General features: G+C 35.0%; 1 protein-coding gene across 5 annotated transcripts in view; it reads left to right on the plus strand.

Annotated features, from left to right (window-relative positions):
- The window catches only part of WDR7 (WD repeat domain 7), a 364,018-nt gene that overhangs the window by 163,498 nt on the left and 187,749 nt on the right, over positions 1-12,771 (plus strand). For all 5 annotated transcript variants that reach the window (XM_027577317.1, XM_027577315.2, XM_027577319.1 and 2 more), the window contains one exon: positions 3,932-4,045. In XM_027577317.1, the coding sequence (XP_027433118.1) occupies positions 3,932-4,045 (114 nt within the window). The remainder of the gene's footprint in view (positions 1-3,931; positions 4,046-12,771) is intronic.

Consider the following 12,771-nt stretch of genomic DNA (forward strand, 5'->3'; position numbering starts at 1 on the left):
TCTTTTGTGGATTATGCTTTTGGTGTCATGTCTAAGCATATATCTCAAAGATTTTATCTTTTTTTCTAAAAGTTTACAATTTTATGTTCTACATTTAAGTCCATGATCCATTTTGAGTTAATTTTTATATAAGGCATGAGCCTTAGGTCAAGGTTCATATTTTTGCCTATGGATGTCCAGTTCTAATAGCCCACCTGTTGAAGAGATTATCTTTCCTCCATTGAATTGTTTTTGCACCTCTGTCGAAAATCAGTTGTGCATATTTGTATGCATCTTTTTCGTGGTTCTCTGTTTTGTTCCATTAACCTAAAACCACATAGTTTTAATAAATTTAACTATATAATAAGTCTGTAAATGGAGTATATGGGTTTTTTCTACCTTTTCCTTTTCCTCCCCCAAAGTTCTAGCTATTCTAATTCCTTTGTCTTTCCATATAATTTTAGAATAATTTTGTCTATAGCTACAAAAAAAAATTGTGCAAGGATTTTGATACAAATTGCAGTAAACCTGTATATCAATTTCTGGAGAATTGAAATCTTTACTATTTGTTGAATCTTCCAGTATATAAACATGGTATGTCTTTCCATTCCATTTATTTAGATCGTCTTTGTTTTTTTTATCAGTATTTTGTAGGTTTCAGCATATAATTCTTGTATATTTTTGTTTCAGATTTATTTATTTATTTGAGAGAGAGAGCTAGTGAGGGTGTAGGGGGGTCAGGTAGGGGGAAACCGAGAGAGAGAATCTCAAGCAGACTCCCTGCTGAGCACAGAGCCCAAAGCAGGGCTTGATCTCATAACCCAAGATCATGACCTGAGCTGAAATCAAGAGTCAGATGCTTAACTGACAGCCACGTAGGTGCCTCTGTATATGTTTCTTTTAGATTTACATTTAAGTATTTCAGCTTTTTGAACCATTGTTAGTAGTATTTTCTTAAATGTAGTTTCATTGCCAGCATATAAAAATATAACTGATAAAAAATTTTTTCTTATATTCTGCAGCCTTGCTAAACTCACCTATTCAGTTTTTTGTTTTGTTTTTGTTTTGTTTTGTTTTTTTGGTCTATTCCTTTGGATTATCTATGTAGACAATCATTTTATCCTTAAGTAGGGGCAGTTTACCTCATCCATTCCAAACTGTATCCATTTTCTTTTCTTACTTTATTACAGTGGCTAGAAGTTCCATTGCTCTGTTAAATAAGAGAGGTGAGTGTGGGCAGCTTTGCTTCATTTCTGATCATAGGAGGAAAGCATTCGGTCTTTCACCATTAAGTACAATGTTACAGATTTTTAGCAGATGCTCTTTATTAAGTGAAGAAGTTCCCCTCTATTTCTCTTTTTCTGAAAGTTTTTTTTTTTTTTGATCATAGGTTGATGTTGAATATTGATGGATATGATCAAATGCTCTTTTTCTTCTTTAGCCTGTTAATGTTTTGGTTAGGTTGATTGATCTTTGGACATAGAACAGACTTGCATCCCTGGAATAAATCTCAGTTGATCATGGTGTGTAATTCCTCGTCTGTGTTGTTGAATTCTATTTCCTTACCTTTCATTTAGGACTTTTGAGACTAAGCGATATCGATCTGTAGTTTTCTTTTTTCTGTTTTTCTTTTCTTTACATTTTCTTTTTTTTTTTTTCTGTCAAGAGATAAAGGATCTTATAACTTTGTTTTGGAAAGCATTAATCAAAGAACCAGTTTCAGCATAGCTGCTTCTTGGTCTTTGAACCTTGATTACTTTGAGAAATGCATGTTTGCTCTTAAGCTCTGTCCCAAAGTATTGACTACCCACAGTTGACTAGTCACCGGGCACAGCACAAGAATTTGGCGGGGGCGGCTTGACAGCGTTGATACTCAGGATTGTGAGAGTCCATGAGAGTCCTACCCTGCCCTGAGCAACCCATTACCTGGAAGAACTTCATGGTGAAAAGGATATTGGAGTTTGAAATCAGAAGACCTATGTGTCAGTACTGGTTCTTTTTTTTTTTTTTTTTCCCAACTTCTAATATATTTTATTTTTTTTAAATTTTTTATTGTTATGTTAATCACCATATATTACATCATTAGTTTTTTGGTGCAGTGTTCCATGATTCATTGTTTGTTCATAACACCCAGTGCTCCATGCAGAACGTGCCTCCTCAATACCCATCACCAGGCTAACCCATCCCCCTACCCCCTCCCCTCTAGAACCCTCAGTTTGTTTTTCAGAGTCCATCATCTCTCATGGTTCGTCTCCCCCTCTGACATACTCCCCTCAGTACTGGTTCTTAGTAGCTGTGTTATGTTGAACAGTTACTTAACCTCTCTGATTCAATGAGATGAATTTAAATGGATTTATAAACTTGTTACTACATAAATACTAGCTTTATTTTTACTGAATCCTTTAATTTTATAGGAAAGGAAAATACCAATAAAAGTTGGTACTATCTAAACTGTTCCTTAATATCTTTTCCCCATTTCTCTGATCGTTTTCAAAATTATCAAGTATTAAGAAACAAGACCAAGAGATTTCAGAGATTTATATTTTGATTTGATAGGACATAATCTTTGATTTTGTGTTTAAGCAATAAATCCTTAGAAATATGGCATTTACCTAATTTCCTCCCCCTTGTGATTATTTTACTGAAAGCCATTTTTAATTCAGTAATTAACTTCATAGTATTTTTGTAGTAATCTCCCTCCCTTTTTTAAAGTTTTATCTTGAAAACCTAACAACAACATGATACTGCAGAGGGATGGCATCATTTGGCATTCATCAGAGACCATTGAATTTAGCACTGCTCATTTTTTTGCTGGAGCAATTCTGAACAAAGTAGTGGTACTTACATGGTGTGTCCTCCTTCCCAATTTGAAGTCATTAGGCCTTGGAACTGTCTACTGGTAAATCCAGTTCTGGGTCATTCAGGTGGTTCAAGACTAAGATTTTCCTCTCTTGATTACTTTGGTAAACCTGAGGCAGCAAGATTGAATTTCACATAGAAATGTTTAAGTTAATACACCCTCGGGAAAAAAAGAAGTCCTGAATGTTTATAGCTTTTGATTTTTAAAATATTTCTATGGATACTATGAATGCAGTTATTGAAGTACTTATTTAAAAGATTGATTAGACGGTTCAGTTTCTAAAGTAACTTCCATTGGTGAAATTTCTGTATTTTGTGATTTAGTAATACCTGTTGATAACCATATGAAAAATATTGAGACACCGTACTATCCATTACCAAATTAGGAATAATGTAGTGGACAACAAAATATATCTTCAAGGGTGGGGAAATAGTGTATAAGGAACAGACATGTGTTTCAGTTGGCAAGTTTCCAGATGATTTATAGAATGGAAGCTTCTGGCCCCTGATCTAGAGCAGCCATCTGCTTCAGTTAGGTTCTTTCAGTGTGATAATTACCAGATCTCCTATCTAATTCCTCCATAGACAAGAGATAGTATCCACTGTGGGGCAGTGCCTTTCAGGTCTCTTACAGAGACCCAGAGCATTGTCACCATCCTTCCTTCCAGCCCCCAAATTATAAGCTAATCAGTATTAAAAAGAAGTAACTTTTAAAATGGTCCTGCACTTTTTTAGTTTTTTTCTTCCTCTGTGCATCATAATTATGTCTATCACCTAAAGTAACTGAAGCAAAAGTGCTGACAGGAATCAAGCAAGAATGTAGTTTACCGAAGCACCCTTCTTCTGTTTTTCCCAGATCTTAGGTGGAGTTAGTAAGGTTTGTACCCATGTGCATATATACATATAAGGAAGTAGAGCACACCTGAAGATTTTGTTCATTAATTTCTGTCTCAACCTAATTGTGGGGAACATATTCTATTTTTTTCATATATTGCATTTGTATCCAGTAAGTAAATTGAAAAGTTTAAGAGTTTTGTTCCACCTTTCTCTTAGTTTTTTTAAAACTAGACCTTGTGATTCCATCTGTTCCCAGCGGGAGTCTCAGCGGACGCCGTGCAGACTGTCAGCACTGCTCCTGATGCCTTGGGGCCAGAAGCCAAAGTCCAGGAGGAAGAGCACGACCTTGCAGATGATGACATCACAGCTGGTAAGCAGGGACATCGTAACATAATCTGGCTGAACTTTGTCCAAAATTGGAAAATGCTTTTAGATCATTTATAAGGGGATTAAATATGTTGGTGGAAAAGGTGGAAACTTGTATTGATGGAGCGTTTAGTTTTATGAGACTCTTTAGTGTCCTTTTTGATCTTGAAGTAGAAAGAAGCAGAACCGTTTATTTGGTCTAGCTTTGCTTATTGTTGCTATAACAATGAACCTGCTGGCTGTGCATTTGATTTCCTGGAGACCTTCTAATTCAGAGGCTAGGATCATTATGAAAGCCTTGAAACGTGTAGAGGAATACACCTATTATGTTATAAAAGGTTTTGCAATTATAGGGTAAACTGCAAAATACTGAAGTCCTAGTGGCAATATATGCAATATAGGCTGTGCAAAGAAACTTACAGATATTCTCTGTACCTATAGTATACGAGCGGGTGCTGCTTTTTAAAGTTATTTACATTGTGTAGATATTGACCATTCTTACCTGTATTATTTCTTACATAAATAAAGGCATAAAGTAAAATTTAAGAAAGCCATATACCACATATGTTCCATATTCTTTATGTTTTGTGTTCACATATGTTCTGCCTATCTTTTTGTAGATTTAAATCAGTTTCAGTTACTGGATCTCCAAATGCATTCAGCTCAATTTCTTTTAATGTACAGAGGATTAAGAACAACCCACTATAAATATTTTTATTGGTATTAAGAATGATAAACTTTTTTGTATGGATGGTTATTAAAAAAAATCTGGCCATATAAATCTATAATTATTGTGAAGCAACAAATAGTAACTTAATAAGTAATCAATAATTCTAAAAGAAGCATGCCCAGAAAACATCAGGACAATTTTCAACAAAAATTTAAAGGAAGAAAAAAAATTAAAGATTTTTTTTCTTCTAAAGCTCTGTGTGGCAGGTTCTTTACTGTTTTTCATTGGAAGGAAGTTGAGGAAGCCTAATGATCTCCCTTGAAAATTTACAAGGCATGTAATCAAAAACCTAGAGCCTTGTGCTACTGCTGCAAATAACTTGCTGAGTCAAGTGGAGAGTATCTGGTTTCCAGTAAAAATGGTGCTGCCTAGTACTTGCTACTTTTTAATCCTTTTAAGGTGTCAGTTCATTGATTTAAAAAAATTTCAACTTAAGTATAAATATAAATGATTCCAGAAATTTCCAACTTTTCTGAAAGTCATTTCACAATTATGAAATTGTGTCAGTAGCTACTAAAGGAAATTCTTTTACTTGCGGATCTTTTTTAACTCATTCTTTATTCCATTTTCAATGCTTTTTAAATGTTATAGTATGTTTTAATTCCCTATTAATTTTAAACACCCTCTAGTCTATAAAATGTAGTGGTTTAATTCATAGAGGAAAAGAAATTGCCTTTGTAACAGTAGAATAACTCAATTTGCATTCTGGAATAAAAGCTAAATTTTTGAGCACTCAAGTAAGCATTATTAAATCTGTACATTGAAATTTTGAGTTATGCACTCTACCACAAAGTCATGAGACTGCAAATAGCACATGACTGTGCTTTTATTTTATTGTTAAAAAAAAATCAAGAAGCTTAAAAATGAAAATCTAGTTTGGAGAGTCAATGCTGTGTAGACTATATTTTAATCTGTACAAGGTTAAGTTAAACATATGTGATGAATGGCTTTGATCAGTTGATTTATTCATTTCATGGCATGGGTACTAGAGGCAAGAATGTTCAAAGAATTTAAATAACTAAAAAAGGCTTCCTTAACATGTTGTCAAAGCAACTAGCATGCTGCAGTCTGTAGATCGTTTAGGTTACCTTTGAATTGTGTGACTTGATTAAGATGTGGTATAGATTTTTGTGAGGGTTTAGAAGAAACCCATATTTCTTTTTATTGACTAGAATTCTATATAAATTACATTATGAAAAATATGGTAGATGCATTGAGAAAAACCATGTTTCAGGCACAATAATCTTATTTTGGGATAACCACCACTGTAGAGCACCAGTTCTACAGAAGGGAAAGCTGGCCAGTTCAGCCATTCACTTTGAAAAATCTGGGGTTTTGTTGGTTACGTAAAAAGAATTGCTTCATTAATATCTTCTGAAAAAATAAATAGAAATTATATTATGGCAGGCATATTTGCCTGTATTTTGAATGAACTCTTATTTGGAAGTTCTGGTTAGGCTAATATGCATAGTTATATTAATTTTGTATTTGTAGCAATTTGGGACTTAATTCTTCAGTTATCTTAATTAAACAGTTAACCAAGATACCAATTAAATTTGAAGTATAATTTAGTGCTTTAGACAGAATAATTATTTTTGAAATTTTTCTTTTTGGGTGAGAAAGCATGAGGTGTGAATGTTGTCTTATGACACTGATCTGAGCCTAGCAGGCTTTGTTAGTGTTTGCCTTATAAAAGGAGAGAAGCATGGATAAAGCTATGTAACTGTTAGCTATGATCAATTGGAACTAATTAAATTTATTGGAAATGAAGAGTCTTAACTGGAAGAGAACAGCTGGAAAAACTGGGAAGAAAAAATTGAGTCTTGATTGAGACAATTTAAACCTTCACCCTGTCATTTAAAAAAAATATGCGGCAGCTTCTTTCTATATCTTTCTTTTTAAAGCTAATATCTATTGATTGGCTCTACAAAGTAATGCCAGTGTGCGTTGGTCGACACACATACTCCGTTTTACTCAGCATTCTGTCTTAAGGTTCATCAGATTTTTTCCTTTAACCAAATGTTTTCAATTACACATCAAAGCTATATGAGCCATTTTCACAGATTAATATTATTTTTATGTAGAAAAAATATTAAAACCTATTTCATGTAATTTTTTTATACTACAGTACAGTGTGCATAGGAAATGTACTTTTTCATTCTTTTTCATTGGAATTGCTTCAGGTTTTGTAATACTCTGTATATTAAAATCTGTTTTAACAACAATAATGGTATTTTCTTTACAGTAAAAAGAATGGCATTGATTGTTTCTAGAATATAATTTCAGCATTACACGAATATTACTGTATACGTGTGTTTACTTTTGTTTGTACAATCTACTTTTGTTTTTAGTATTATAACTTAAATGTTTATTTAGATATATAGTCATTATTTGTAAGTAATATGTTCTTGTTTTCCTTACAATATTAAATAGGTCATAATTATAGAGTAAATCTCACTAAAAACTGAGTTATATAGGAAGAATTTTAGATGACTTATAATCTTTTTTGACTTAATCATCTTTATATAGTTTTTATCATGATAAAGGATGGCATTCTGAGTGACGAGGAAGCTATATGTCCCCTAAATGTTGCATTTTAAAACAGTCTACCCCTAATTGCAGTTAAAAAGAATTTTGGAAAGATTCCATTCACAAACTTGCATGGATCCCTTTAAGAAAGTCACTAAATTCTTCTGAGGGTCATACTGCAGTATCCTGCCTCTTGTTTAATGCAGGATGGACACACTATCCATATAACAGTGATAAAGGGTCAGAAGTCACTGACATTGTCAAAAAGAGACTGGTTGATAGTAGATCAGCAGAACAGTTGACAGATTCAGCTGCTTACAACAAAAGCAGCAACGATATGTGGATTCACATGGGTGTGTTAACTGTATTTGTTATATTTCTTGTAGAATTTACGTGTAATTTGTAAAAAAAAAAAAAAAGAAGAAAGAAAAAAATCCTGTGGAAAAAAATAAAAATAGAGAAGGGGAAGAGAGATTGAAAGTAACATTCATTGACAATTTACTATGTACCAAGCACTTTTTACACTTGACTCTGACAACATTTTGAAGTAGATACTGATATTTTTCCAGATATATAGATGAGGAAACAAACTCAGAGAGGTCACTTTTACAGGGTTACATACTTAAGAAGTGGTAGATCTGGGACTTAAAATGAGTCCTGCCTGGCTCCAAAGCTTATGTGTGGTCTTAAATACAACCCCACACTGCCTAATGTTCTTAAACTCATTGAACTTCAGCATCTTTTTTCTTTTCAAATGTGAGATGATGTCACAGTCTACCTTTATTGCTTTTGATATCATACTGGTAATTGCTGGATATCTTATTGTTTAAAATATAAACTTGTTATTCTAAATTTAGACCAAGAGATTATCTCCTTTAGAAAAAAATCACATATTCTTTAAATGTTCTTTTTAAATTTGTTCTTTAAATTATTTAGGACTACTGTGATGTAAGACTGTAAACATAAGTAGTGTTTATTACTAAACATTGCATCCATGTAAGATGAAATATTTATTGTTCTGTCTAGCTTTTTGAAGTCATCAATATAAAACAGACACGTTAACGTGTATTCATTCACTAAAGTCAGCATCTCTAGTATATGAAGATGGAGCTAAAAAAGAAATCTAGTCTGAGACTGAATATTGGTTTGTGCATTTTACTATTTACTAAGGGCCCTATTCATAAAATATCTATACATTTGTTTGACTGAAAGATAGGAAATTCATCCTGTTAAAATACAGGTAAGTTCCAAAGAATTTGGGGGCATTACGTATTCAGAAATCAGAAGTACTTCCAACATAGAGCCAGAGGCCTTATAATTATTAAACTAGAATAAACTTCTACACTGCACTCCTTTCCTTTCCTTCTCATTCTTTAACTTAAAATTTACGGTCTAAAAAACAGTACTACATCTATGTGAATTTTTTTTAAAGATTTTATTTATTTATTTGAGAGAGAGAAAGATCAGGAGAGCACAAAGGGAGAGTGAGAGGGAGAAGCAGACTCCTTGTTGAGCAGAGAGCCTGATGTGGGACTCTATCCCAGGACCCTGAGATCATGACCTGAGCCAAAGGCAGACGCTTAACTGACTGAGCCACCCAGGTGCCCAGATCTGTGTGAATTTTAAGTCATTTGTTCTAAATAATTATCCCTGCCCTTGGTTTTGACTTCAGAATGTTAGCGCTACAAAATCAGTTTACTATATTAAGGTCTTTGGATGATTATAAATTACTAACACTGTGGTTTATTTAGCATGCAGTTTTCATGAAAACAGATATCAAGAAAAACAAAAGTATGGATATCTGAGTGAAATATGTCACTCCAAATAATTCACATTTCTATACTTTTAATCAGGGGGAAGAAAATGTGAATAAAATTTTGTTTGGTGTTCTAACACTCGGCTTTACTTGCGTGTTGATAGGGTGTTAAGTAGAATTCCTAAGTATGGCGTTTGAGAGTTTCTGATAGGAATATTAAAATATAGCCAACATTATAGCTGTTAGTCATTCGTTTTCTTTTCTCATACTTCTCCTCTGGTAAGTATGGCTTTCCCTTTTCTTTGTTTTTAACTACCACTTACGTTAAGAACTATCAAATTTGTATCTCCAATCTAGGCTTTTCTTCTGCATATCAGATTAATATGTCTTTCGGCCTGAATGGCCTGTAGATACCTACTCTTAAGTTAATTTACAATTATCGAAAGACTTTATTATACTAAACACATATTTTGTAGTAGCTAACATACCTTCTGTGCTTCGAAGGTGTAGATACTATATTTGGTATGGTTCCAGATGAGCCCTACTTTTTACCAAACTAAAACTCATCTCCTTTTATATTTATATCTCATTTAAAGGCATCACTAAGTGTACCATTAACCACCCACCATCCCAAACTAGAAATCAAGGGATAATCCTGGCTTTCCCACTTTCTGACAGTGTCCACATGTAGTTAGTGCCAGTTCTTGTAAAATGTACCTCTTAAATATCTCCTGATGATTTTCCTTTTCTCCATTTCCACAAAGAATGCATAGGTCTGGACTTTCATTTTTTCTACATCGGATTATTATTATTATATCCTCCTGCAGCCATCTCCCATCTTCATTCCCTTGCCCTCCTTTTTAATTCATGACTTCTATTGCTCAGAGTGTCAGAAGCCAGCTCATCAACCCTTCATCCCCATTAAGTGCTGTTTAATGGCTTCCCATTGTTTATAGCACAAAATCCAAACACCTTAGTGAGATGTCTAGGGCCCTACAAGGACTGACTCCTATCTTGAGCTTCCCTGGCTGCTATGGCAACACTGAACTTTCTTTCCCCAGACTACCCTGCTGCTTCATAACTTAGACTTTGCATGCACCTATTCATCTGACTGGTGTGCTACCCTCAGTGTCTCACACATGTGGTGAAGCTCTGAGGGTTCCCTCCAAGCCCAGCTTGAGTTTCACCATCTTCCTGAATCCCTTCTGGAAGATGTCCCAGTTTGTTGTATACACTTCTGCCCTTGGACTTTGTAGTCTTGTTAAGAAGTGACCATTTCACTTGCCCTCTGTGAGTCATGTGTGGGCATGTAACTTTTACTTTGTATTTCTAGCAATAGAATAATACCCTGGCATATAGCATCTTCTTAATAAATGTTTATTGAATGAATGATTGAATTAGTGAATTCATAAGATAACTCCTGTTTCAAAAAGAATTCCTACATACCAGCAATTTACTTATGTATATTTACTGTCTTTCCTATTCTTATATATTATGTGTATATTTCCTTAGCCTCCCCCTTCCTTTTTAGTGGGTGTTTAAACTCAAAAAGCATTTGTAACACATTAGTGAAGGAATATAGACTCCTTTCTAGATAAACTTTCTACTGATATTGTGAAAATGAGAATTGGAACTGATCCAAGAACATAATTATCTCCATTGAATCAGTAGCTGTTGATTCCCACTTAAAAGTTGATCTTTTTCTCTTGGAAAACATGTCTTCAAAATTAGGAAAAGGATATGATCCACTGGATTTAAATGAGAAAAGATACAAAAAAATGCCTGGGAAAATGTGTTTTGTAATTTAAATCTTAATGAAGGAATGGAAGGTGGGATGTGCTATCGTGGGGATGCACAGACCGAGAAGCAGACTCTGAAAACTCTGGAGAGCCTGCTCCGTGGTCTGCACTGACCCATACTGGAGATGTGCTTATGGATGGGGGTGCTGGGTTCCTACAAGTTTTGGTTGCTCTCTCTATCTCTAGTCATGCCTTTCTTCCCTCTGTGCTTATCTTTCCCTTTGCCCTGGGAGCTGTGCTGCCTCATGTCTAAGCTTGGCTCCGTCACTGAAAACCAAAATCTCTTGTGGATTTCCTGGAGTGAGGGATGTCAGTGTAACTGTTGTCCAAGAGTTCCCTCTGGGACTTGGTGGCCCACTGCAGGAGAAGTAAGGTGGCTTGTGTGCGAACTGGGGAGATGCTCACAGGAAGGAGAGAAATGCAGAATTTTCCAGGAAGCCTGACATTTGAACATACGCCACAGATGTAGAGTATGGCATCATGTTGTATGGGATGGTGTACATAGTGTTTTGTGGCATTCCTCTAGGTGTCTGCAGTTAGTTATTTAACACTAAGAAAACTTGCTTTTTATTGTCCATTGAAATTTTAATGTGTTCAAGATTTCATGTGCTCAAGCTTATGTTTAAAGGCTTGGCTTGGGGTGACTTGCCTAAGAACAAGTGCAAAAGAAAAAGAGGCAAGAAAAAGAACAAAAGATGGCTAATAAGTACCATTTGAATGTTTAATTTCCTCTTTAAAATTTTCTTTAGACTTTTTAAAACAGGAAATATACAGGGATGCCTGCGTGGCTCAGTCGGTTGAGTGTCTGACTCTTCGTTGAGCATCTGACTCTTGGTTTCTACTTGGGTCATGATCTCAGGATCCTGGAATCTGTGCTCGGTGCGGACTCTGCTGGAGATTATCTCCCTCTCCCTCCCTCCCCCTCTGACACTCCCCCCTGCTCTTGTGCACACGCTGTCTCTCAAATAAATAAAATCTTTTTAAAAAATGGAAAATCTACATAATATCGATATATTTTGGCCAAAAAAGTGATTGTGTATTTAAATGAATTATGTTTGTATACTTGAGGTTTGCTAAGAAAGTAGATATTAAACATTTTCATGACATAAATTATTGTAAAGTATCAAAGGTGCTCTAACATAAACAGCTGTCGCATTGGCACTGAGTCTTTCATAATGATATTTTCCAAAAATAGCACTTTTCTTGCGTGTGTGTGTGCATGCATGCTCATGCTACATCCTCTTTGCATATAATATTTTGTAAGGAGTGGGTCAAAAAAATGGTAATTGACATCATTTGAGCAAACTCATCTAAAAGAATACCTTTAAAAATCAGGGACGGGACGCCTGGCTGGCTCAGTCAGCAGAGCATGCGACTCTTGATCTCGGGGTTGTGAGTTTGAGATCCATGTTGGGTGTAGAAATTACTTAAAATTAAAATCTTTTTTTAAAAAAAATCAGGGACGGGGCACCTGGGTGGCTCAGCTCGGGCCATGGTCCCAGGGTCCCGGGATTGAACCCCACTTCGAGCTCCTTGCTCAGCAGGGAGCCTGCTTCTCCCTCTCCTTCTCCCTCGGCTGCTCCCCCTGCTTATGCTCTCTCTCTCTCTCTCTCTCTCTCTCTGACAAATAAATAAATAAAATCTTAAAAAAAAATCAGGGACTTCAAAATGATAACTGTCACAACTCACTAGCATTTATTGAGTACCTGATATGTGTCAGGCTGTGCTCTAGGCTCTTTTTAATCCTCACAACTTATTGTAATAAATCTTCATTGTCAATTCCATTCTATAAGGCAAGAAAGTAAGTCACAGAATGGTTAAGTAACTTGCCACATAAAGCCCATAGGAAATGGCAGAGTTAGGATTTGAATCCAGGCTGTTTGCCTCTAGATCTTGTGCTCTTGTATAGAAGTAAT

This window comes from Zalophus californianus, chromosome 14 (assembly GCF_009762305.2).
Source record: "Zalophus californianus isolate mZalCal1 chromosome 14, mZalCal1.pri.v2, whole genome shotgun sequence".
Classification (NCBI taxonomy): Eukaryota; Metazoa; Chordata; class Mammalia; order Carnivora; family Otariidae; genus Zalophus; species Zalophus californianus.